The 25,608-nt window shown below is 44.7% G+C and overlaps 2 protein-coding genes across 4 annotated transcripts in view; both read left to right on the forward strand.

Annotated features, from left to right (window-relative positions):
* On the forward strand, window positions 1-10,064 carry bnip3lb (BCL2 interacting protein 3 like b). The gene is made up of 6 exons (XM_034546717.1): window positions 1-506; window positions 2,991-3,213; window positions 5,638-5,716; window positions 6,193-6,296; window positions 6,554-6,703; window positions 7,616-10,064. Exons 1-6 carry the CDS (start codon window positions 449-451, stop codon window positions 7,662-7,664), a joined length of 663 nt encoding a protein of 220 aa, XP_034402608.1. The 5' UTR covers window positions 1-448; the 3' UTR covers window positions 7,665-10,064.
* dpysl2b (dihydropyrimidinase like 2b) overlaps window positions 9,408-25,608 on the forward strand; it is a 27,549-nt gene continuing 11,348 nt past the window's right edge. The window contains exons 1-2 of one of the 3 annotated variants that reach the window (XM_034546714.1): window positions 9,408-9,550; window positions 16,256-16,503. In XM_034546714.1, the coding sequence (XP_034402605.1) occupies window positions 9,433-9,550; window positions 16,256-16,503 (366 nt within the window). In that variant the 5' untranslated portion in view covers window positions 9,408-9,432. Of the gene's footprint in view, window positions 9,551-16,236; window positions 16,504-18,952; window positions 19,270-25,608 lie in introns of those variants that run through there. The other 2 variants (XM_034546715.1, XM_034546716.1) reach the window with 2 other exon arrangements.

A 25,608-nucleotide genomic window follows, 5' to 3' on the forward strand; every position in this document is an offset into this window, starting at 1 on the left:
GGTGTCTGCAAACACGCACGTATGAGCCGTGTACGTGCTCGTGCACACGCCGCCGTCTCCTCCTACATAGGCATTGCTCGTGGTGCTTTCGATCAATAGTTGATGCACGCCGTAGCCCGAGCGGTTGCGTTATCTAATTCCTTTCCCTCTTATTATCTTTGGGACAGCGTGACGTCAGCTCCGGGAAGGTCTGAGCGGCTCGCGCGCGGCTGCTGCTCACAGACCAGCTAACGGTTAGAAAACAAACCGCAGCGGTGCGTTCGGTCAGCAAGCCCGAGAGTAGTAGGCCATTAGGATTAATAAAGACCGAGAGTAGTAGGCCATTAGGGTTAATAAAGACCGAGAGTAGTAGGCCATTAGGGTCAAGTGGACGACGGCACGAGTGAATGTGTGCAGAGAAAGGTCGCGCGCCCGTTTATGCGACCCGCCCCGCTCACAAGCCGCGACGATGTCCGACACCGTGAACGTTACTTCCACAGACAACAACGGAGACTCCGGGCTTAACGGTAAGTTACATGTCACCACATTGACTTGTGTTTTCTGTGAGAAGCGGCTCGGGGTTTCACGTCTGTGTTTTATATGACGTTCTTAATCGTTAAACAGAGTTCATTCTCCCAGTTTGGTCATTTTTCCTCCACCGACTGGCCGTGTTCTGTGTTTATTGACAGTAGTGCGGCCAATTGGCGTCTCGGCAGACTTGACTGACGGTCGAATAAGCCAATCGGCGACTCACGCGAGGAAGTAGAGGCGGGTTTAAGCTCTGTCAACAAGGCGAGGAAGAAACACACAAAAATGGGGGACGTGAAATTTAGCCACATTTTACACGTAGTCGCTGCATTTCACAGTCAGTGCTATCTAAAGAAATAACATAAACCCGAGTACCCAGCTCCTAACAAACTATCTCTTTTCAAAAGTAGTAAAGGGGTATCTAAATAAATCACAGACTAAATGATCACCGGGCAGATGACATGTTTTCCACTGCATCGTTTCATCACGTGAACGTCCAGCTGCTGAACTGGAACGTGCAGTTAAACAAGGGCCTGTTTATTAACCCCGCTGCTCTGAGTCAGAGGCTTACTGGGAACTGCTGTGGTACAATAAAAAAACAAAAAGAAAAGTTTCCACAACACTTAAAAGGGAGGTCCGTGACATGGCATAATGCTATGTATGGCCACAGTGACAAGGAGGGCAGACGTTTTGGACGTGTGGGGGAGGGGGGGAGGAGTGTCACAGCACTTATTTTAAGAGAGGCATGGATTATTTTTAATAGGATTGGATAGCCACTGATAAATAGTTGTGGAGATATCAAGTAGCTGGTTGACAACATTCATGTTCACTCCTATGAGGTGGAAGGAGCAAGCAACAAGTGTTATTATGCCCGCCCCCCCCCCCCCCCCACTATATCTACCTCTTGTGGGGCCCCATAATCCTTTGCTCACTGAGCCAGGAATAACCTCCGTTATGAAGTGCATGATCCACTGCAGGTTTTATTGACATATAAAACCACACAGCGGTGTGCATGCTGAGACACTGAAGCCGTGGGCAGATCAGATGGAGAGACCCACTGCCGTGTGCTCCGTTATCGGAGACTGTGTTATTTCTGGCGTTTCCTGGAGCTCTTGCACCGGAGTCATGTTTGTCTAATACCTGGGATCTTCAGTCCACACCTCCTCCTCCTCCTGCTCTTCTTCCTCTGCCTGAGCCTCAGAATCATTAGATCAGAGGTCACGCTGTGTCCCGCCTCCTCTAAACCCACCCAGCAGCTGATAACTTCCCCGGTGGCCAGAATGTTCGGAAGCTCCAGGGACGATGTGGGTTTTTGGAGACAACGGGCTGTCGCCAGCAGTTTGGCTCGCGGTCCGCTGGGTAATCCGCAGGATGAGTGCAAGTGCTGAGTCGAGGCCGGTTTTATGGGGGAGGGGGGGGGGGGCATCGTTTGGGTTGTGGGTATAACTGGCCTGATGCCTGAACTGTGAAATTCAGTCACCCTGAAAGCTCATGTGGACATGGTGTTTACTTACTGTTATTTAACCTGTTATGGGGTCATTTGACCTGAGTGAGGACAGAAGGAGAAAGAGATATTTGATGAGGGTCACCCCCCCCCCCCCCCCCCCCCAATTCTCAAAATTCTTGCCCTGGCTAATACCCCCTCCTCTCCTCTGTAGTTGTAACTTGTAACCGACAAGCCGCGCCTCCTCAGCTGCCGGTCCGTGCCCGAGTTCACAAGTCAAACTGTCTGAAATGAAAAAAGCATATTGGAAGCTCGTCGCTTAGCCAAAAACTTCTGATGTGAAAAACAAACATCAGCGGTGATACCAAAACATAAGATTAAGTAGGCAGTGCATGATGCCCTGCTGTAGAGGCACAGGGAGGCTATGTTGCCAAAAGGGGGATAAGACACACAAAATGAAAACAAAGGACCCATTTAAGGGACTCATCTCATTTGCATTCTTCTGGTAAGCAAATCGATGTATAAAATGAATTCTACATCTGTTCATCATTACTCATGAAGTCCAACTCTTTTACATTACTTCATAGAACGTTTTGCTGCCATGCCAAAGAGATTGTGTCAATACCTTTTTAAGTTTGACCATATAATCATCTGATAATGGTTTTCTACCACAATCATTATCTTGCTTATTTTTTGTATTTATATTTTGATCTTTTTTTTTTTTTTTTTTTAAACAGAAGAAATCCAACAATTTCTTTATCTCCGAAAAAATGGAAATAAATTGGAATATAAACATTTGTTTAATCTCCCTGTTGCAAAGGGACGATGCGTAATAAAATATGGTGCTTAGTGTTTTCTTGCAGCTGGAAACAAAACATTTGAGTGCACTGGTGGGACCTAAAAACAGGTTTAAAACATTTGTAATCAACCTTTTTTCATGAATCAGTGTTTTGGGTTTTAGTGAAAACCACAACATTGAACATCCGCAGCACTGATGTCATCTGAACCAACGTTTTTCCGCTTCGTTTCCTCCCCACAGGGTCCTGGGTGGAGTTGGAGATGAACAGAGCCACAGCTGGATCGGCCCCGCCGACCTCCACGGCCCCGGGCCTGCTGCTCCTCCCTCAGGTGGAGGAAGAGGAGGCCATGGTGGGGGGGCTGGAGCACGTCCCGTCCTCGTCCTCGATCCACAACAGTGACATGGAGAAGATCCTGCTGGACGCTCAGCACGAGTCAAGCCGCAGCAACTCCTCCTGCGACAGGTAGTGTTAGCGGGGGAACTCTGCCGGTCACATGCATATCTGTAGAAAAGTTGTCTGAAGTTTAATTAGAGATAAGTGGCTCAAGGGTACATTTACCGCTACTGGCACAACACCCCCACGTCTCCAACCCAACCATCAGTGGTCACATAGTTACATTATGGGTAATGTGGCCACCAACCTTCTAACAAGGAGAAAGGAAAAAAGAAGAAAGACTATCTCGGGTTCTGTTTCATAGGCTTTGATTTATTTTTTTCTTAATTTTTTTTTTTTTTTACAATCATGAGTCCACCGATAGTGAAAAGCTGAAGCGCTGGAGAACTCTCCAGACAATCCTCTGAAAGTATTATTGATGCAGTTGTGGCCCTTCTGAACAAGACCTCGAGCATTCTTGTACTTGTTATTGGAAAAAAAAAAAAAAGTCAATACAATTTAGATAATTAGGCTGCATGAATAGCACAGTTTTGAATGTTTATTTGTGTAATAAACCACATGTAGATATCAAACTAGTCTTTCTTTAGCTATAAACTCAAAATAAAGGCTGTCATACTTCCATTTTCTTCCTAACATTAATTGCAGACGACTGCACGGGAATTCCCACCTCTCTGGTCACCAGTTCACGGGGTTCATACCAGTCTGTGTTATTGTGGTTGCGGAAGGTTTAGAGCGCGCGGGGAAGTCGGTTGCTGCGTTCGGATCCTCTTGACTTTCAAAGCAAAAAGACAAATCACTTCTGTGCTGCATGCTGAGATGATCATCAGCGTTGATTTGATAGAAAGCTCCAGGGTGTTTCTTCTCTCCATTTGTTAACAATGCCTGTGTAAAGCTGTGAGGTTATGAAATACAGAACACTCTGTTCCCATTGTTGATAGTAGAAATGAATTTATGGGATTTGAATGAAGGGATTAGCATACATATTTAAATATTAGCAGTGTCAGACGCCTACGATACATTTGAACACGAAGGGAACTTGTTTCACGCACGTCTCACACTCTCTCATTTTCATTTATGCAGATGTCTGCACATGGCTTCGTACAGGTTGGGCTCTCACGCGCCTCACGGGTGCAACGTTGACTTGAGCCGTTAATTTAGTCTATTCCTCCGAAGATTGGCGTATAACCGTTAGATTGATGCCCAATAAAAAAGGCGCGGGGCAACCGTCTCTGGCCTCAGGGCATCATCTCGATCAAATATTGCTCATTTAAACTGATCTTTGTGAGTTTGAAAAGAAAATCAGTATTGAAACAATTACTGCAGTTCAAGAACAGCTGTCATGAGACCCATGAATGGCGTGACCTGAAACTGAACTACTCCACCTCAGTGGAGATGCCCCGAGGGCTGCTTATCTGCTAACAACACCATTACAAACTCACCGGGGAAAGTTTTTTAATGAGAGGCATTTTAATATTGGTAACATAGCTTCTAAAAACCCTCAACTTTCTGTAATATTCCACTGGGAAATCGGCCCCTAAATCAGGCTCCTCGTTCGTAAATTGCTCTCTGAACGTGCCGAGTCAGCGCTGACTCCGACTTGACAGCTGCTCAGGAGTTGAGTCGGCTTCTGCAAATAAAACAAAATGACACAGCTTGCCGCCCATTTGATTGAGGACGTGAGAGAATAAACAAAACCAATCCCAACCCTTCAACTCCCAGAGAGTCAGCTGTCAGCTGTCAGTAAATCACCTGAAGATGTTTATGTGCACAAGAGCTCCGTATCGACAAGCTGCCTCGAAATAAGCAGGAACGCAAACACCAGCCCGTTGCCGCGGTAACACTTTTAGAACAACCAAAGTGTCCTCTTACACAGGTTCAATTAGCAACATGTCTTCTTTGCTCATCCTGCCAAGACACACACGCACACGCACACACACACACACTCTGCATCAGAGGTCAGAGTACTGGAGCAGCAGGGTAAACGATCCGTAGCCGAGGCGTCGTCACGCCAGGCTGAACTGAAGTCGTACAACCGTGAGCGAAATAAAAAAAATACACGATGCAAAATGACGGGTCATTGATTCTCGTTTTTATTTGCGATTCATTTGTTTGACCTTTTTTCTCCTACTAAATCTATTAAATGTCAAAGAAGTTTCCAGAGCCACATATGTCATTGTATTTTTTGTCCGAGCAATAACCAACAATCTTAACATTTGTGATTGTGCAAAATGGGGAAAAACTGCTCCGTAAAATGTCTCTAATTGAATCATTTCTATTATTTTTTTTTGATGATCACTGTTTGATCATCAGAATAGTCGTCGCTTCATTTTACGAGTGACTGGTGTTGGCTATTTGCACCAAAGCCAGGAGGCACATTTCTCAATTAAACAATGTAGCCAGAAGTATAGATGAGTAAGATGTTGGTTATTAAAAATGTTACTGTTTATATTTTGCAAACAAACAAGGTCTCTGATTTAGTTTTTTTGCACACAGCCCCCCGCGGCCCCCCAGCCCCCAGGATGACGGACAGATCATCTTCGACGTGGACGTGAGCGGCAGAAGAGACAGCCTCGTAAGAGCTTGTGCGCCTCCTCAGGTTCTCCATCAGTCTGTTGTCATGGCAACCCCAACCACTGGCCCTGAAGTGGTGGTGGTGGTGGTGTGTGCGCACATGAGAAGGACAACTGCCGTCTGCCTTTTAGTTTCCATGGAGATGGCTGCTGCGCCCGATGTGGACCTCTCTTTCTTTGGCCCCAGCATGTGTTGTCACCATTACTGTCACTCTTTATGTCCTTGAGCTCTGTCAGGGTACTTTGCAAACAAAACTCCAACCAATGAGTCTCACTGTACATGACTTGCGCACACACACACACACACACACACACACACACACACACACACACGCACACGCACACGCACACACATATCCAGAACGTGTCTTGCTTGACTTGAAATAATGGTCATCATGGACATAGAGCCTGGAGGCAGAGTTTGCTAAGTGTCTGTGTGTGTGTGTGTGTGTGTGTGTGTGTGTCTCTCTGTCTCCAGACGGAGGAGGATGCCTTGGACAAGGAGAGGGACATGGACATCCTGATGAAGGACGCAGACTGGGTCGCTGACTGGTCTAGTCGACCGGAAAACATTCCCCCCAAGTGAGTCTCAAACTCGGTAAACAGCAACGGGACGTTCCCACGGCAACTGAACACACACAGCTGCTCGTTAGTCGTTATCGCTATGAGGTTGGTCTGCAGCGCCAACGTAAAAAAAACAGCTGCCGGAAAAGTGTGCACGAAACCCGTTTTTGATGACACAAAGTTGGGCCTTTTTGTCCCCTCGCGATGAAGAACATGGAATGATGAACACAGGTGTTCTTACCGTGTTGTGTCTAAAGCCACTGACATTTCTGCAGGGAGTTTCATTTCCGTCACCCTCGACGCTCGGTATCGCTAAGCATGCGGAAGACCGGGGCCATGAAGAAAGGGGGAATCTTCTCCGGAGACTTCCTCAAAGTCTTCATCCCCTCGCTGCTGCTGTCGCACATCCTCGCTCTGGGGCTGGGGTAAGGAAACACACCACAGGCAAGAATTCACATGTATAGGACTGATTTCAAAACGACTTCATTGAACACAGTGCGTTCTATTTTAGAATAGAAATATTTAGTTAGGCCACTAAGGGGAGCTGTAGAACCGCAAGTCCCGAGTCCGCTGTGTCCATCCCTCCCTTCACATCTGTGTGTGGAGCCGCTGGCTAGCTCGGATAGCGCCGCCTCAGACGGGAGGCCGGCCTTTCACGTGACGCCTATGAGTGCTATGAGTGTCATTAACATCTATTTCGGCCTTTCTGGTGGTTTATACGAGTGAGTCGCTGTGGGGCTCTCACTGACATGTTATGAGAAAATATGGTCACCGCTTATTATGGGTGTTTGTCAGTTTCCGTCTTCTTTAGCTCTCAAAAGCTTTTGAGAATATTCCAATGTCAGTATTACTGTGTGTGTGTGTGTGTGTGTGTGTGTGTATAATGCACTGCTAGTTAGTCCTACACATGGGTCCTTCTAATGCTGGATTTATCCGATTCTATTTTTCCATCGGTAAGTCCCCTATATCCTACAAAATCACAGGACTTTTCCGAAAGAAAATAAAATCCTGTGTCATGCGTAATCTCGTGGTTCATCTGAAGGTCTAACTCCTAATATTTGTCTAACTCCTAATATTTGCTTAGGTGGATGGAAACTGTGTGTGGGGGGGGGCACAGATACGATATTATTGTATTATTGATATACATTTGTACGTAAACACATGACAAACAAAACAAAAACGGCGGCACATTCCTGTGGTGCATTTTCTAATCTGCATCATAAGGAATGTAAACGGCGGCGACAAAAAAATGCAAAAAGCAAACGCCACCCCTGTGAAGGCCGAGTGGACGCGCGCGTAACCTGATGTATGTAACCTGCTTCCTGTCTCCTCGACAGAGTGTACATCGGGAAGAGGCTGACCACGCCGCCCGCCAGCTCTTTCTGAAACCCCAAGCTGAAGATAAGTGCCTGAGGAGCGGCCTCGAGTCGCCGGAGGAAGTGTTGCTGTCGCGAGAAGAACGGCCGTCTCTTCTCCCTCTGTCCCGCCTGCCCCCCCCCCCCCCCCCCCCCCCCCCCCCTGAGATAGGACATGTTCTCAGGAGAAATGCATCTGCCTTTTTCCCCTCTCTCTGTCTCCTCTCCTACCCTCCTCCCCCCGCCTCCCTCAGCTCTTTTTAGTTATCGGACTGTCTGTAGATATCCGCCCTCCCGCCTTATGCCCTTCACTTCATGCGTGTGCCGCTTTTTGGAAGAATGAATAGTCATGTGTCACTTTTTTAAAAACTTTTTTTTTTAGAACGGACCACAGATTGGGCCACCCGCGCCAGTAGCCCAGCACGCTGTCTCGGGTTGGGGGGGGGGGTGAGGGTTCGACCAAATTCCGTGTCGGCCACGCAGACAGAAAAAGTGATCATGCTGTTTTTTTAATTTAACAGTGGTGGTCCACTGAGCAGGTGTGTAATGATGACAGTTGCCACAGTTGCCACGCTAAACCCCGGGCTCTCGTGAATTGCACTGGAGGAGCCAGAACACAAAAGATTTTCTTTTCTCACTTTTTTCTGTGATAGAAACTGGGAATTCGAATTTACTCAATTCTGCGTCTGAATGAATGTTCTGGCGACAATAACTGGGATTAAGGGGAGTCGACGTTCCAGGAAGCTCCAGGCGTCTGTCCGAACCAGTCGCCGTCCACGTTGAGCTTCCTGGTTTGTCTGCAACATATCGTGGATCAGTCCCCACTGGTTTTTACTCCCAGTGGAGCCGGATATGACATGGATACTGTGGCGATTATTTCATATCCCAAAAGTCATCAAAAAGCATTCAGGACTTAAAAGTTTGAAACATTTTTTTTTTTATTTCGCATTGGTTTAAAGGTTTAGTGATTTTATTTCCTAAAAGATGAGTTGAATATCAAACTGGAATTAGTTGACTTTCACTTTCAAGATTTTCGGTCGGGTCAGGGGATGTGATTTTTAAACGGCGCTATCTTTTGTGTGATAATGTTTAGGGGTGGCCGGCCCCCGCTGCTTTCTAACACGCCCAACATACTGATTCCAGGGTTTTGAGAGGCTGTAAAAGTGACCCTCGCTTTGACGTTTGACACTTTGGATGTTCGCAGACTTCCTGTCCACCAAGGGGAGGTTTGTTCTCACTAACGGGCTCCATCTACTTCATGTGTAATCACATGTGCTGGCATGATGGGAAAGCTTCACTGTAGCATCGGAGGTTGGACTGTGGCCGGTTTTGTCCCAAGTGGACCTTCCACAGTCAGACGGGGGTCAAATAATATTAGATGTAGAAGTGCGGATCTCCTTGACCACCCATCCGGAAGTAAAGAACTCCTAGAGATCTGATATTTGAGTTACTCAGGAGTAACTCCACTTGACTCCAACTACTTTGACAGATGTTTAGGTTTTGATTGACACAATGACATTTTAAAGGTGAACATTATGCTACCTGACGTTGCTTTGTTGCCTTTTCCAACAAAAAGAAAAGCTGAAGGATTTATTTTTATTTTTTATGGTGCATTTCAGTGTTAATCACGGAGAAAAGGAAAGAATAGACAAACAAAATAATTTTTATGAACTCTTGACAATTTTTCCATTTTTCTTTTTTAAATCAAAGGGTTGAGTGTCATAGATGTGAAAAGTATCTGTAAAGAAACACTACTTGACTTTTGTTCTGCTGTGAACAGCAACAAAAAGCTCTTTTAAATGCTTCTTGACCCGGCGGGTCGACTCGGGTCCTGTTGTCTGAGCTCTCAGACGATAAATAAAAAGGTGCTGGACAGAACAGCCTGTAAAAGACGGGGGGGGAGGGATGGGGAAAAGAGTCCCGCATGCGAGACGATGCTCCCGAGAACATTTAGTCGAGGACCAACGGGGACGTGCGGTCATCAAATGGATGTTCGCTGGAGCGTCGTCTAGGTCGCAGACGCCATTCCTTCCGTCTTCTCTTTTAGTTTGAACTCTCACGACCGATCGATGATCTCCATTTCAACCACAGAGGTACTTTAGTGCGACACACACGGCGTCCTGTTTGACAGCAGTATTGTGGATGCATCTTTTCCTTTTTGAGTGTCCGTTTTTGTTGTTTTCTTTTCCCTCCCTGACGTCGCAGAAAGATTGTGAGCGAGTTTGAAAGAGTGCAAACGGGAAACCTCATTGTGGATGGCAGAGCCGACTGTGAATAGGAAAAGAAAAGCTGTGGAAAGAGACTTCCTTCCCTTAAGACTTGGTCTAACATTAATTATTGTGATGATGCGTTTGCTTTGATTTTCTTGTTCCCACCACATTGGAAGAATTAATCAACATTTTGTCATTAAAAATGACCTGAATGAACCTTTTCCCTGAGTGCGTCTTTCTTTCTTCAATTTTCTTTTATTATGATAGATCTGACTAAATCACTGTAAACCTGTTTGATACTTGAGCTTTTTAAAGATGTATTACTGAATATCTGGGGAATTTAACCATCCCAGGGTGTGTATAACTACATGCAAAATAAAGGCTCTATAATTTAGCTAAATGCTGCTTTGAATTCCTAAATGTAATGACATTTTAAATTGAAAATCATTTCCCCTTTTTTATGATGCTTAACAGTGTTTAAACTAATGCTAGTTTGTGTTTTTTTCTTCAGCTTTTACTTTGAAATAATGATCCAAATAATAATGCAATACAAATGCTGGTTTTGTTTGAACCAGCAGCTCCAAAAAATATCTACAATATCAAATGTACCATAATATGCATCCGTAAGAAGCATCCCAGAAAAGTCCTGAAAGAGGACATACATATTAACATTTGTTTATTATCAAGCATGGTTCACATGTTGACATGAGAACACAACTGGATGGGATGAGAGGTGAAGGCCTATATATATATATATATTACTCAATGTCTTCCCTCACAACCAGCTGTCGGATTAGACAAAAAAGTTAGCTTTTATTCATTTTCAGGCAGAATTTACATAAATTAGCATCACTAAATGTGCCAGATGTTAAATTAGCTGTTATAACAAAATGTAATTTGAGGGATTAACATAAATCTTAGAATGAGTAATCTGAGCATCATGCAAAGTAGAATATGTCACATGCAGGCAATTAATACAAACCCATTTTTAGCAGACAATCGGCACAAGCAGTTAAAACATGGCAACTTAAAATCTGAATACATTACGGAAGACGGGTAACACCAGAAGGGACGCAATATGACATGAAGCCAAACACATGAAAGCAGAAAAGTGCAGTTTGAGAGGTAATAATTCAGTGTGCAGTCTGTCTTCTCATCTGATGCTCAACAGGGAAAAAAAGAAACTTCCCAAAATGTTTCCTTTTAGGATTCAGAAGTATCATTTTTATCACGTTGAATAACGATCCTTGTTTATATATATATATTTTTTTTTTAACAGCTCCAGAGGCAGGTTAAGCTTTTAAACATGAACGTGTGTGAAACAAAGATAATGGGTTGAGTCAAATATAGTGAAAATAATACAAAGAAATAATGAAAGAAATTAAGTGCAAAAATAATAGAGAACGTTTTAAACCCAAGTTAAAGAAAAAGAAAGATAGAAGAACAGATAAAGCGCTGAATAATATGTCAATTATGAATTATGTCACTGATCTGAGCACACACACACACACACACACACACACACACACACACACACAGCCCTTCCTCATCCTCCTGAACAATGCCTCCTCTGGTCCTCCTCCATCTTCCCTATAAGGAACCTCAGAACACCTGTTCCCGGCCAATCCGAACGCGGTGGGACACGTCGCCCCTCCCACTGCAGCTGATACGGCGTTACCATGGGTTACAGGGTGGTGGCCAGCTCTGTCTCCATCCCTCTGGTGAGGAGACTTTTTTTTTTTCTTTCTCCCTCCTCATCTCCTCAGGCTTCAGCAGCACCACCGCGCTGAAGTCTGAGGGTCCGTCAATAACTAGTAATAATAATAATAATAATAATAAGTGCACATGATGAGCACGATGGACAGCTGTTGCAAATGTGAAACATCAGCTGCGCCCATGCTTTATTGATACAGTCAACTGATCAAACACAAATTGCGGACACACAAGAAGCCATAAAATATATATAAAAAGAAATATGTTGTCATATATAATCCTATTTACTTATTAATCGGAAGTCGGAGGCGTATGGAAATGTCTTCTTCCTGATGGCATGTGTGTCCCGTTTGTCTTTCCTCTCCTGACTCACTTCCTGCCTTCTGCAAGGAAGAAACGGGAGTGTGTTTAAAGATCTTTGACACCAACTTCGATATCATTTTTTAAATATCGAAAGAGAGCCTCAAGTTGAGTAACTATTAGAAACGCTCCTTTCATTGCCTCAGTAAACATTGTCAACATGAAGGGAAGAAGACTTTCTCTTCTATTTCATTCTTATTCTCTCAAATCTTCTCTGGATGTTTTTTCGGCCTCTTTTGAGACATCAGCGCCGGTTTCATCGTGACCGCTGATTCATTTCCAACATTGAATTGGCTTCATTCAGATTGACAAACTGCTGCATAAACGCAACAGAACCAATAATCTAATCTAACGAGCAGCTCTGCAACGTCTTCACGGGGGGGGGGGGGACTCATTAGAGAGTCCACTGCTGCTGATCACACAACATGCTTCACATCTGTTCCTGGATGCAGGACCGTGGCCTTTCTGTCCAGAGACCAGAGACCAGACTCTCTCTCTCTCTCTCTGTCTCAATGTTCCCCTCTAATTATCAAACACTCCCCCCTGCCTCACCCCACCGACCACACCCCACGGCCGAGCCTATACGCTCTCAGCCTTTGTTTGGTTTTGTGGAGCTGGCTCGGCCTTTGGGCGTGTCTGCACCTTCAATATTTTCACTTTTCAGTATCCAACTCTGACAATTAGATGTCAAACTGTTTGATGGCTTCTCCTGCAGAGATGACCACCCACCCACACACACACACCCTTGCAAGCCCCCTGGGAGAGGAAATAGTATAGCAACAAAGCCATTTGCTGCTCACCACGTTGTTATGGCAACTGTGTGGACATGGACTCAGTGGTGAAATGTTCTTAATGGACACTTGTGCAGAAGAGCTTTTTGTCTGCTGCAACGTGAGTCAGTATTAACAATTTAAAACTACTTCCTGCGGGTCTCATTGATCGTCGCGCAGCACTGATTTATTTACACCTCTCAGCGTCACATTCTCTACGAGGCTCGACTGAAAATGGAACAATGTCCATCGCAAACCGTCATTAATGCAGATACATATTTGTCAAACGAAACTCTATAACTTTGCTGTGTTTAATCTACATATGTACGATGTTACTAGTTGTCACAGCTCTTTTCTGATGTGACTTTAGTTATTACTTTAATAGACACAATTGGAGCACTTCAATAACCTTATAATATATATAAATATAAATAAATACATATATTTATTTATACATATATTAATATATATAATTAAATATATATACAGTATATATGTATTAATATATATAAATACCTATTTATATATAAATATATATATATAAATATATGTATATATTTTTATGAATGAATAAATATATATTGATATATATATATAAGATACATCATTGCGTGTGAGAAAAATAATTCTGATATACTTGTAATGGTATTCTAGTTAATGCAAATATATACAATAACCAGACTCCAGTAACAGTCAAAAGATATTTCTGAATCAGATTCATGGTGCATGCTCATACAATATATTATAATATTTGATGCCTTGATAAAGTTCTCACTGTGCGTGTCGAATGACTTAAAGGCCGTTAACAATGACTACAGAAGCGTCACAGTAGCAGGAAGACTGACGAGCCTTGAGAATGCTATTACGATTGATTTGCAGCTGAGAACGAGAAATATAAGCCTCTAGCATGGTTTTAATACATGGTTTTGAGAATTTGGACTAAGGAGTACTGATCTTCTGAAGCAAGTTTGGTAACTCATTAAATTAGCAATATAATCTAGTCTTTTACCTCCTTGAATGCAGAACACTTCAAGTACAATAAATATTCAGCTCACTTTGTAATTCGGAGAGTAAAATGTCATTGGAACTCATTATGGCCACTGGTAAAAGGACTTAAGGGGCAGCTCCCTACATTAACAGCACCTATCCAGCATCACTGGATCGGGGTGCTGAGAGATCGGGGGATCGTGGTGTACAGTTATCCTTAATTTGATTGTTACCCCGGCAAACTGCTGCACTGCAAACGTCTGCTTTGTCAAGTGTTTTCTTTGCAAACTTGACACATTCTCCATACAGCAGAGTAATGCTCTGCCTGCGTCACTCACTACTATAGACACCACACAGTATACCACACTGCTGCTGCGGTATACCATGAATTCAATATAGCAACAGCTCTTTCCCGCTTTGGGTGATCTGCTTGTTTAATCTACTCCAGCAGTCATAACCAGTGCACACCGTCCCTCATTTGTCTGGTTCTCCCGTTTAACTATTGCTTAACATTATTGGTAATTATATAATGATAAATGTCATAATTGTGTTCTAATGTTGTTATTATTTGTTCAAGACTCAGGATGAAGTTGACGTTGACATTGGGATCCTCCTTGTTGACATTGAAGGTGCTGTGCTCTCATCTTCCCTACATCTCCAGGTCTTATATGCAGAATTGACTCAACCTTGGGGTCTGCTAGCTTGTGGAAACACAAATGCTCACCGGTGACATCATCATTCTCAGCCCTGTGGTGCATAGCCATGATGACATGGCATCTCACTGGTCTACACTGAAGAAAGTAACATTATTGTTCACTACCACTTTGTGCCTTTGTACTCCTCATACTGTTATTGCTCCCACTTTGACCCGAATGGCCCCTCCAAACCATAACAAGTGATAAATTACACCACAACAGCCTCACATGGTTTCATTCCCCCTTGTCCTCAATGATGCCAAAGACATGTCTAACAGGTACATGTTGTTTTTTTAATTATGTTAGAAGTGACTTAAATGAGGAGCAGGAATGTTCCCCCCTTTGTGTTCTACAGTGCAAGGTGTTGTATTGTATTGGACTGCATATTGTTCAGTCAATTTAATATGGTAAACCCATGATCTGTTCTTTACCAGTCAAGTTTACATTTTAGATCCTGTCTGTATGTATAGTCGTTAATAGTATAATTATTTTAATTAAAGGCATTACCTAAGTAAATGAATGATCTTCAATACATAATGTTATGATAGTGATTTGTTATATACGCTTATGTATGTTGAACTTAAAATAGTTATTTCAATCAACTTAAGAAGAACTAAAGAAAAGAAATAATATGTGAACTAATGATTTTAAGTAAAGATTACTAATGTGGACTTAAATATGTCTACTGCATCCATTTAAGGTTCAATGTTAACACAACTTGGCATGTTTAGTTCTGTAAGAACTTAAATGGTTTGAGGCAACAGGTTTCCACACACTATTATAATTAGTTAACAGAATAGAATAACAGTGTGTGTGGGGGGGTATATTTAATATATTTCAGCTGGTACCTAGAGGTCTGTTGACCCTACAGTGGGTAAAGAAAAAGAAAGGTCAAAATAGAGCCATGCAGCCGAAGCTGAGACATAATGTCTTTTAGTCCCCAGTAAATGGTCAATGGCTCATACAGTTCCCACAATGCAACTTATGGCATCATTTCATGTGGCTGTCCCCGTGTGCGTTTTTCATTTTATATCCAAGCTCCAGAGACAAGTCACGTGTCGGTGCTGAAGGGACAGCGCCCTTTGAATGCGGGACTGGGCGTGGACCTTTGGGGAGCTCTCCTTGGTGCTGAACCCTTCTTGACCCCAAACTTTGAGCCAGAAACGCCCCTCTGAGACAAAAACAAAGGAAAGAAAAGACACAGGGGACCCCCAACTGTCACGCCAGGCTTCACTTGTTCGATTACCTACTCCGCGTTTGGACTCCCTGACAGGCAGGTCACTGCACCCCTCACTCATTAAATGACCGATCACTTCCGGACTCTCGGATCGGAAGCCCCCCCCCCCCCCCCCCCCCCCCCCCCCAGTCTGTGCACGAGCTGACACTCCAGGCTACAGGTAATCCCTCCTCCTTAATGTGACACCGCCTGCAGAGACTCGTGAATATCGCAGGAGGATCTCGGCCCGAGGCGAGCGGAGCTAATTCATTGAGCCCGGTGGAGGCTCGTGAGTAAGCGAATCCAAACGGCGTGCCCATCGTAGACCGGGGGAGCGGAGCGAAGGTTTTTTTTCCTCCCATCTCTCTCTCTTTCTCTCCCCCCCCCCCCTCCCTCTATAGTGGGAGTGTTTTCACGCGGCATTAGCCGAACCGATCTTTTGTCACGGTGCGACCACCTGCGCTTGAATACCGGGGGAATAAAAGAAGAAAAAGGCGGTGGCTGTCCAGGAAAAGAAAAGGGGGAGAAAAAGGCAGCTGAGAGACCCTTGAGCATCTGTGCTGCTACTTATTCCCCCGTCGCCCCCCCACCCCTAAAACAACCAACATCACAGTTCCCCACGCACACACCCACACACACACACCTGCAAGGCATGTCGACCGCCGGGGAAGTACCAGACTTCTTCAGGAGCATGGGCTCCGACAGCCCGTCCAGGCCGAGGCAGAAATTCTGTGGCATGTTCTGCCCGGTGGAGGGCTCCTCGGACAGCAAGACGCTGGACTTTGACGCTCTCTCGGCGTGCAGGGGCAGGAGTGACGGGCGAGTCATTGACCGGCAGACCGACATCTCACAGCCGCGGAAGGTGGAGATCAGGGAGAGCACGGGGAAGGAAGCTCTACAGAACCTGGACGATAAAAGGGTAATGTTCACCTATTGTTTCCATGCTTACTACGCATGTTTTTTTAAATGCATTTTTTATTTAATTTAGCCTATCCTTCTCTCCACATCTAATTTCCGCCCAAACCTGCCCCGTTTCCATCTCAAAATTGTTTTCAATTCACAGCCTCCACTCGTTTGAGTTTGTGTAAGCTTGCAGCCCAAATGTATGCCAGACAACTTGCATCGACTACGTTACCCAGAAGGCAGTGCGATGCAACGGGAGTAGATGGAGGGGCCCACGCATGCAGAGCAGCCAGAGGGAGTGGCCCCTGTGAGTCGAAGCTTGCATTGGTGTTGTGTGTTTTTTTGCTGCACAGTGTGGCTGTCCTGGAGCAGAAAGCACCTGCCTGCAGGTATTAAGAGAGTCTGAGTGAAGAAAGAAATCAGAGAAAACCTGGTTCTGAATGGCACAGGGCGCTTTGTGATGATGCGTGCGTTGCTGCATTAAGTGCAATAAGTTCTTCAGCCGCAGCGTTGAGGGTGTGGGCCTGATGGACAAGAGATGGCAGCTATGACTTGCATGACTTGAGAGGCAAAACTTTTTTTTCTGCTGCCAGTTCAAGCTCACCGTCCGGCTCCTACACAGTTGGGCTCTGATAGCAGCACTTCCTTCCTTTAATTATATGTATTAATAACTTAACATCCAATTACTCAGTGGTGCCGAGCACGGAAGCAGACAGCCATGCGAGCTGCTAACTCCTCTCTCTTAACTCTATTGAACTCTTACATGTGTAGTATAGTTTGCTCCGCTCTTCTCTGATTGGATACATATACATGTTGACATGAATTGATTCGCTCTGGCATATTAATATTAAGACAGACACAATTAAACAATGGAATGTTTAATAAAAAGGCAAGCCTACACGTCGTAGCATCCAACTTGATCATCGCAGACTGCAGTGGTGCAAAGTAACTGCAGCACATTTACTGTAGTTAAATTACAGTACAACGAGTTCATGTACAATATTTACATCTTGTTAGATGCAAATATTTCACTTTTAACTCCAAAACACTTATTGACAAAATACTAAGTTACTTTGCAGATTCATATTCATAATAAACAATATAATCAACTACTATTTTATGAACTAATAATAATGAAATAATGTAAAATTCCCAAGCTGCCCAGCTTTATATTATGGTGATCCTCATCTTTGCACATTAATGCGCCACTCAAACCTTTGCACTTGTTTACAAAGATATATAAATATATATGTGTGTGTGTGTGTATGTATATATATATATATATATATATATATATATATATATAATATATATATATATTATATATATATATAATGAAGTAATACAGAGTTGGCACAGTGGTGCAGTGGTTATCAGTGCAGCCTCAGTGAGGTGTGTGTGTTCGATCCCTGGTCTTTCTGTGTAATAGGCTGTATATAAGAGGGTGTAACGGACCAGTCAAAAGCAAAAAAGAATAAAATATCGAATGTATTTCTACACAAATAAAACATCTTCTTCCACCACCAGCAGCCTGCAAAGCTTTATATTCTAAATAAAGGTTTAACTTTAGGTAACAATCATTGCCTCAAACTGACTTTAAAAAAAATCTTAATAGTGAGACTGTGACTTTTAGAATTAAATTCATGTCATTTAAAAGAAGAAACGACACCTGCCCTCTCTCGTAAATGAAAAGTTCAATACATGTTCTCAATTTGATCAAATCAAGGGTGTTTTTGCTGTCACAGCCTCGTGAGCAGGTCTGGTGATCATGCTAATGCTACCAAACTGTCTCATGCTCTGTAACTGCTGAGTCAGCGTACTGAATCTTTTCTCCTGGTGTTCTGTGAGTAAAGAAAGAAGCAAGCAGACATTCATAGGCCCACATTTAAGGAAAAATAAATTGCAGTAGTCCATAATTTGCCATTGGATGAGAGACGCAGGAATTAAGATATTTTATTGAATTAACTGTAAAGGGAACAAATGTGAATCTTATTTAATTCTGAGACAAATTCTGCTATTCAACACAAACTGAACACATAAGCTCTTTCTCGGGCCTCTGCAGTAGGTGGGAAAGATAAACCCCATCTTGAAACTATCTTGGGACTTTTTTAAATGTTTTAAATGTATTACCAATCAGTAGTGATTCAAGAAAATGGCTGAAACGAGCTCACTGGAGCTGGGAAAACAGGTGAAGTGGTCTGTGCGCCGAAAGAGAAACAACAACAACAACCACAACAACCCAGATTTATTAAAAAAAAAACACAACAGACGAAGAAAAGTCAAGATGGCCGCTGGCGTCTTCTTCATCTGTTCAGCCGGTGCACACTCGGTGCCTTCACTAATCCAAACGGGGAGCAAATTGATGGCATTAGTGGCTCTTTCCTGTCAATGGAGCAGGGCGAGGCCCCGCGCATGCGCCGTGGTGTCCCTTTCATTGGGACGAGGCTCGCGAGCGGTCCCTCCCCTCCCCGTCTGACTCCGTCTGGGAAGGAGAAAAAAAAAGAAAAGAAGGTTTGGTGCATCGGCGGAGACCGGGCGGCTGCCAGGAAGCGAACCGGAGTTGAGAGACAACTTTCTTTCCATCTTGTGGCCTTCCGAGGATCGTCTGAATTTCCCCCATTTCTTCTCCTTCTTCCTCGTCGTCATCCTCGTTGCAACCCGGCGCGAGCAGCGGTAATCCGTCACATCCCGTCGCATTGATTGCGGTCCACGGCGCAGCGCGAGACGAACCACCGGCAAGATGTCTGGCTACCAGGGCAAGAAGAACATCCCCCGCATCACAGTGAGTGGTTTGTGGCGGTGTTTTTAGACGTCGAAGTAGCCGAGAGCGTGAGACACACTCCGGCTGTCCCATGTCGCGTGGGCCTGCTGCTGCTGCGGGTGTGCAGGATGTCATCTCCCCCTCGATAATAAAAAAAAAAAACCGAGCTCGGAGCTGCTGAAGGGCACGGCCGCTGCATCCTTTTTTTCCCCCCTTGATGCATTTAAAACATTTTTTTGCAGACCCCGCTCAGGTTTTTTATTGTTTAATTTTGCATTGGGGAAATCTGCTTCACGGAGACTGAAACCGCACGTTAAGTAAAAGATCAATACATCAATGTGGCCGCGGGTACCGTGGTGGTGTTATTTCTATTTTGCAGTATGTTGCAGTGTCTTTGCGACAAGTGCTCCGTCTGCATAGCCTCGTTAAATGTGCACGCAGGCTCTCTGTCCGGGGTTGTTGTGGAGGTGGAGGTGGTCTTTGTTCCACCGCGCGTCTGGGAGCCGGGTGTCCGTGAACACACCCACTGGCGGGGCGAATGCTTCCCTGCATCCGCTGTAACGCTCAGTGCAGGCCGGGCTCGTTCTCAAACCCTCTCCCCCTCCACCGTTGGCCCATCGGTGGGTGTCACTGGGCCACGCTGTTTCCCCGAATTCATTGCGGTATCGCAAGGGTTGGTTGGGTTGTGGTTGAATGGAAAGTAGAGAATAGGGAGGGAGGGAGGGGGCGGAGGGTCCTATTTCCTTCCATGTATCTCTCTCTCTCTCTCTCTCTCTCTCTCTCTCTCTCTCTCTCTCTCTCTCTCAGCTGTGGAGAGGAGGATGCACATGAAGGATGGGCTGACTGGGCCGGGGAGGTGGATCCGAACACACAGAACACAAAGCCATTGAGGGGTGGGGGGGATGTGGTCTCAGTCCGGGCCCTCAGTGTGAGCAGGAGTCGATGCTTTGTGCAGATGCTAAATGAATCTCTTGGCTTCTGCTCGTGGTCAACTGAGCCAGTGCTCAGGTGGCCCCTGAGCTGTTACCACTTTCTTCAGAGTCTCTTTTGATCAAATCCAATTCCCTCACCACAATCCACTATGTAGCCAGGGCAATGACGGGGATGAGGGTGGGGGTGGCGGCTGCCAGGTCCGTGCCCATGGGGCCCCCCCTTGTCTCGATTAGCAGAGGCCCTAACCCAGCGTTGCCAAAGTGACCAGCGTTGACACCAAAAGGCGTCCCAAAACAAAGCCGTGTGCATGTTTTTTGCTCATTTATTTGGTCCAGCAGGAGAGACCCAAACTGACATTTGTCTGAATACATTGCAAAACAGTGGAGAAGATTAATCTCACCTTTTTTATGTTCCACTAGTTTAATTGAAGTATTACTTATTCTGACCGTTCATGAAGACAATGGAGGTTAAGACGACTCGTCTTACCACTTGCTAGCTGATATCGTGGCGTCCCCGGTGGGAAGAAAAGCAGCCAGCCTCTCAGGTGAGTCGTTTCCCTCCCGGAGTCCCTTGCGGCCAGTTGGCGGAGAGCTCAGAGGATTAGTAACGGTTCTAGTCCCAGTAGTGATTAAGTCGGACCTAAATGATCCAAAGCCTATTCTTGAACAGTGCATGAAAGAACAAGAAGGTCAGCGGATGAAATTTCAAACGCATTTCCCCCCTCTTAAGAAAAGGGGAGTCTCTCAGCGGCTTCGTGGAAGTCGTGTTGTCCGAGCTGGTCCTGGGTTTAGAACTACCCGCGTCACTGCTGGCCTTTCTCCACTAAGGGGAGAGTGAAGAAGTGGGTGAAGCGGAGAGGAAATGAGGTTCAATTAAATTATTTTATTTTTTAAAAGGAAACGCTGTGACAAAGGAACCCTGTGTGTTCGTGGCCAGTTAAATATCAGAGTTTACTTCGTAATGCCAAATTTGAACGTTTCCTCCATCCATCCTCAGTCGCTTGGGTGGAGGGGCCTGGTTGGTCCTTGGACAGATGGAAGTCGAGTCAGCTTCCCAGGCAGGGACCTACTTAAAGACCGACCTCATCAAATATGAATGAGCCTCCACAGGTTCACCACCCGGGTTTCAGGAGTAAACCGCTGAACCAGAGGCCCGGTGAAAGGTGTGTGTGATGGAAGGGCATAGAGAGCCAGGTGGGGCCAACACTAATGCTTTTCTTTTAGGGTTGGGTCTTTTAATATGTAAATGAATGCCTATTACTGGTTCCCAGAGTCCAAGATGACATCTTCAAAGGACATTCAGCTAATCATTTGTGGCTTCTCTCAAATTTGCTGTTTTTCTTTGTTTTTCTTCACTGTGTATTTAATATATAATATATATATATATATATATATATATATTAAAAGAAAACCAGCAAATATTCATGTCAGCTGGAAGCAGAGAATGTTTGGCGTATTCTTTTGCTGTATAAATAACGTGATCGATCTATAAATTATTAAAAGATTGTTTCAGCACGAGAGTTGAGCCAAAAGTTATTTTGGCGCCTACCGAGTGTAGCGTAACAAAGAGAAGGATCTAAATACAGACCAAAAAAAAACAAAGCGCCGGTGTTTCAGTGAAGCAGAAGCAGCTCCACTGTCCACGTTCAAGGAAGGTAAAAATAGAGCCGCGCTAAAAGAAGACTGTCCTGGATTACAGTCTCTGGGACGACACAATCCTCAGCGGATGAGGGATCATCAGGCGGTCTGCCAGCGTACCTGTAGTGCAGCAGTGGTCCCCGGTGGCGGCGCAGCGTGTCCCCGCCGAGGTCGCCGCGTCGGTTGGTTCATGCTGTTACCTCACAGGGCTCAGCAGCCCCCGGGCTCACTGTCTGTTCTCACGTCACACACAGCGGGCTGCTGTCCTGATCAGCACCCCCACTACCATTAAGGGGTCAACGTGGGCTCTTAAGTGAGACAATGTAGGTGATTTTTCAGTTGAATAAATAATGAATGGGAGTATTTCGTTGTCAAAGAGAGAATTTAAGGGATTTTTTTATTATCAAATAGGGAATTTAAGGATTTTTTTTTATTATCAAAAGGAATTTAAGGGAAGTTTTATTATCAAAGAGATAATTTAAAGGGATTTTTGTTGTCGAAGAGAGAATTCAAGTGAAATATGGTTAAAGAAGGAAATTAAGGGAAGTTATCAATGTCATAAAGAGAATTAGAGGCATTTTAACTTTTTTTGACTGTTTTATCATCAAAGAGAACTTACACTTATTAAGTAAAGTTCATACTCGAGAGGGAATTCTGAAGTGAATAATGCTGTGAAAGAGAGAGTCGAATGAATGAGTCCGGTTTCTGTGAGCAGCCATACAGGCGCTCCGTCCTCTAACTGGCGATGTGAACACAAAGGTCACACTATCAATCCTAACCTATCAACACACAAATACATCACTGTTGTGCTGTATTCTGCAAGGTGTTCAGTTACACATTTATCCCTTTGTCTCTGTGGTTCCTGTTAGCTGGTTATTTAGTTTTATTAAGCAGGTCTGCAGTGTTTTTTAAAGCAGTGGTCTGAACCAGTCTGAGGATGTTTGGTAAGCAGGCCTGCTTTTTGAGTAATCATGAATCACGGTGCTGAATGTCGGACCTGGCAGCGTTTCTCCACCTGACTTCACAAGTGTTCCCTGGATACTTTCCATTTGGACACACACGCTGAGTTGGCCGGTTACGTCTGACCAGGGAGAAAAAACCGTATTATTTTCTTTTACAGGCGCCCAAATGGATTTCATCCCATTTCTTTCACCTGTGTGTTTAATAATCATAGTTATTAACAGGAGTCATATGAAACAGCAGATTAATCCGACTTGCTGTAAGAGAGACATAATCGATATTTCCATTGTCAGTAGTCTGTTTTATTGTATACCCTCAGTCTTTAGCATTAGAATGGCTCCTTCAATATTTTGTTTTAAAGGTGCAATGTGTAATTTTAGTTTAAAACGTTCAGAAAAATGAGGCGAGATGAGAGGAGGGTCACAGTGTTGATGTTCTGTCAAAGACGAATATGTGTTGTGTTGCGGAAATATCAAAATACATACTGAAATGAGCATGCTAACCAGCTAGCCCAGGCCTGTCCTGTCTTGCAGTACCACTTGTACCTGTAGGGGCGATGGTGAGTCTGTGGCTGTCCTAATAAGTAGCGCTGCCTCGAAGGCTTCTTAATCCACGTTGAAAAGTACTCGTAGATTTGTTTGTGTCCCATGCCAAATGACCGAATGGGCTATCCCGACCCCTAGCTACTCAAAGGTCAAGGCCTAGACCCGACCATAGTCTCTGCCTCAGCCAGCTACAGAGGGCGGGTCTTTCCAAAGAAGAGTAGTGGGATTCATGGGAAGTCGTGTACGAGCTATCAAGTTGCAACACGGGCTGTACAGCCGCCAGTTCGACGGCACGAAGAAATCACCCTATAAAATATAATATCCCTAAGAAATAACCGACGAGTGTATATTTATATTGTATGGACCCAGTAGTAGAGCTGAAATGCAGAACATTATTGCCTTAGACAAGAACCAACAACAATCTGACATTGTACATGCGTCTTCACAGCCGTGTCATGCTCGACACATTCCATGTTGCCGCTATGACATTTACATTAGCAGGTCTGTGGTGCAGAATGAAAACACAGCGGCTCAACAACAGTGAGCCCATTGAGCTTTGTCCATATCCTGTTTGCGAGGCGGTGAGAGGTTCCCATGAGGGAAAGGTCACTGTCATGTTTGGCTCTGAGCCAGTACAATCAGTCTCTCTCTCTCTCTCTCTCTCTCTCTCTCTCTCTCCCAACCCGTTGTGCGCGCCAAAACAATCAGAGGATTATGCAGTCTGGATTCAGGGCATGTAATCGTTCCGCTAGTTTCACCCCTGTCTTTTTAACGTTCGGCAGCTGAAGATAAGGAACAAAAAAAAAACACCCCTTTAGTGAGACTCAAAACCATATGCCTCTCAAAACCCCACAAAACTAGCCAATCATTATGGATAAAAATTAAGTGAGTCAAAAAAAAAAAAAAAAATATTAAAAGGCCTCCTGGCAAACTCCACTGAGTACTGGGAGCATGACAGTCGTGGTCATGACGAGGCTCCTGATGTAACTTCATGTTTTCAAAGCCGAGTGGTTGCGGTGTGAAGGCGCTGCCAGCGCTCTGGTTGGAGTGAGGGGCCTCACTCCTCCATAGATCCAAGATTACCGTGTGTGTGTGTTATATATTTGTTTGAAAAAATAAATAAATGTGGGGGTGTGGAGGAAGTATAGAGAAAGAAGTGAGCTTGGCCAGACCTCTGGACCGCTGACTGAACTTTTGCCGGTCACGTTGCATCGTGGGTAATGTAGGCCCCAGGTTTTGAAAGAAGAATGCTGGGAACAACAAAGAGACGATAGCTCTTGTTCTCCTGCATCCATCATTAGTCCGACAGTGTTGTGGTGTTTTTGAGATTACCTTTGCTACACATGATTTTCATTATTGATTAATCCGTCGATTATCGTTTCCTATCAGAAAATAGTGAAATATGATTTTCCTTACTCGTCCGACAAACAGTTAAAAACTCAACGATATTCAATGTCCGGTGGCATGAAATTGAAAAAGTAGCAAACCCTCAAGTTTGTAAGCGTGAACCAGAGAATTTTCTTTATTTAAATTGTTATTAGAATTTTTTGATTTCCGCCCCACAAAAAAACCTCAGTCTGTCCGATGTTTCTGTGCAATTAATTAATTTAGTTTGAGCCGTGGCCGAGCAGTTTGATTAGAAGTCTTGAAAAGATATAAAGGATGCGTGTTAGGTAATATTAGACAAAGCGGAGTTGTGTGCGTGCGTGTGTGTGTGTGTGTGTGTGTGTGTGTGTTGGTTCAGATTCAGGGCAGCCTTTTGCGTTCGGGGCCGGAGCTGCTGGCCGGCTGCAGCTCGCGGTGGAGGCTCGGAACAGAGCAGCCTTTGTTAGCCGGGGATGCTGTAGGCCTTGTGACCAGAGCCGGCACTCCCTTTTTTGGACGGTGACAGGGAGACTCGGGCTCAGGGTGGGAGGACCCCCTTCCACACAGAGACACAAGTGGCACAGCAGCAGGCGTGGATGATTGATTACACAGCCTGCACCCTGATTGGTTCTCGCGTGTTCCGTTCTTGTGAGCCACATGAAGGGGACGGAGGGGCGTGTCCGGAGGCGGGTTCCTGACCTCATTATTGTACAACGCTGAATACTTTGCACCCCTCATGTTGTCTCTCGAGCAGAGCGGGGATGAAGAATCCTCGTCACTCAGTCATTGTTCAAACAACCGTATAGAAAGCCGGAGCTGATCCAAACATTTATTTATTGTGATATTTCTCAAAATGCCTTTTTATAAAATGCACCTCATCCAGCATGAAATGGAGCTAATTTCAGATGCTCGCCGCTCTC

Source organism: Cyclopterus lumpus, chromosome 12 (genome assembly GCF_009769545.1).
Source record: "Cyclopterus lumpus isolate fCycLum1 chromosome 12, fCycLum1.pri, whole genome shotgun sequence".
Lineage (NCBI taxonomy): Eukaryota > Metazoa > Chordata > Actinopteri > Perciformes > Cyclopteridae > Cyclopterus > Cyclopterus lumpus.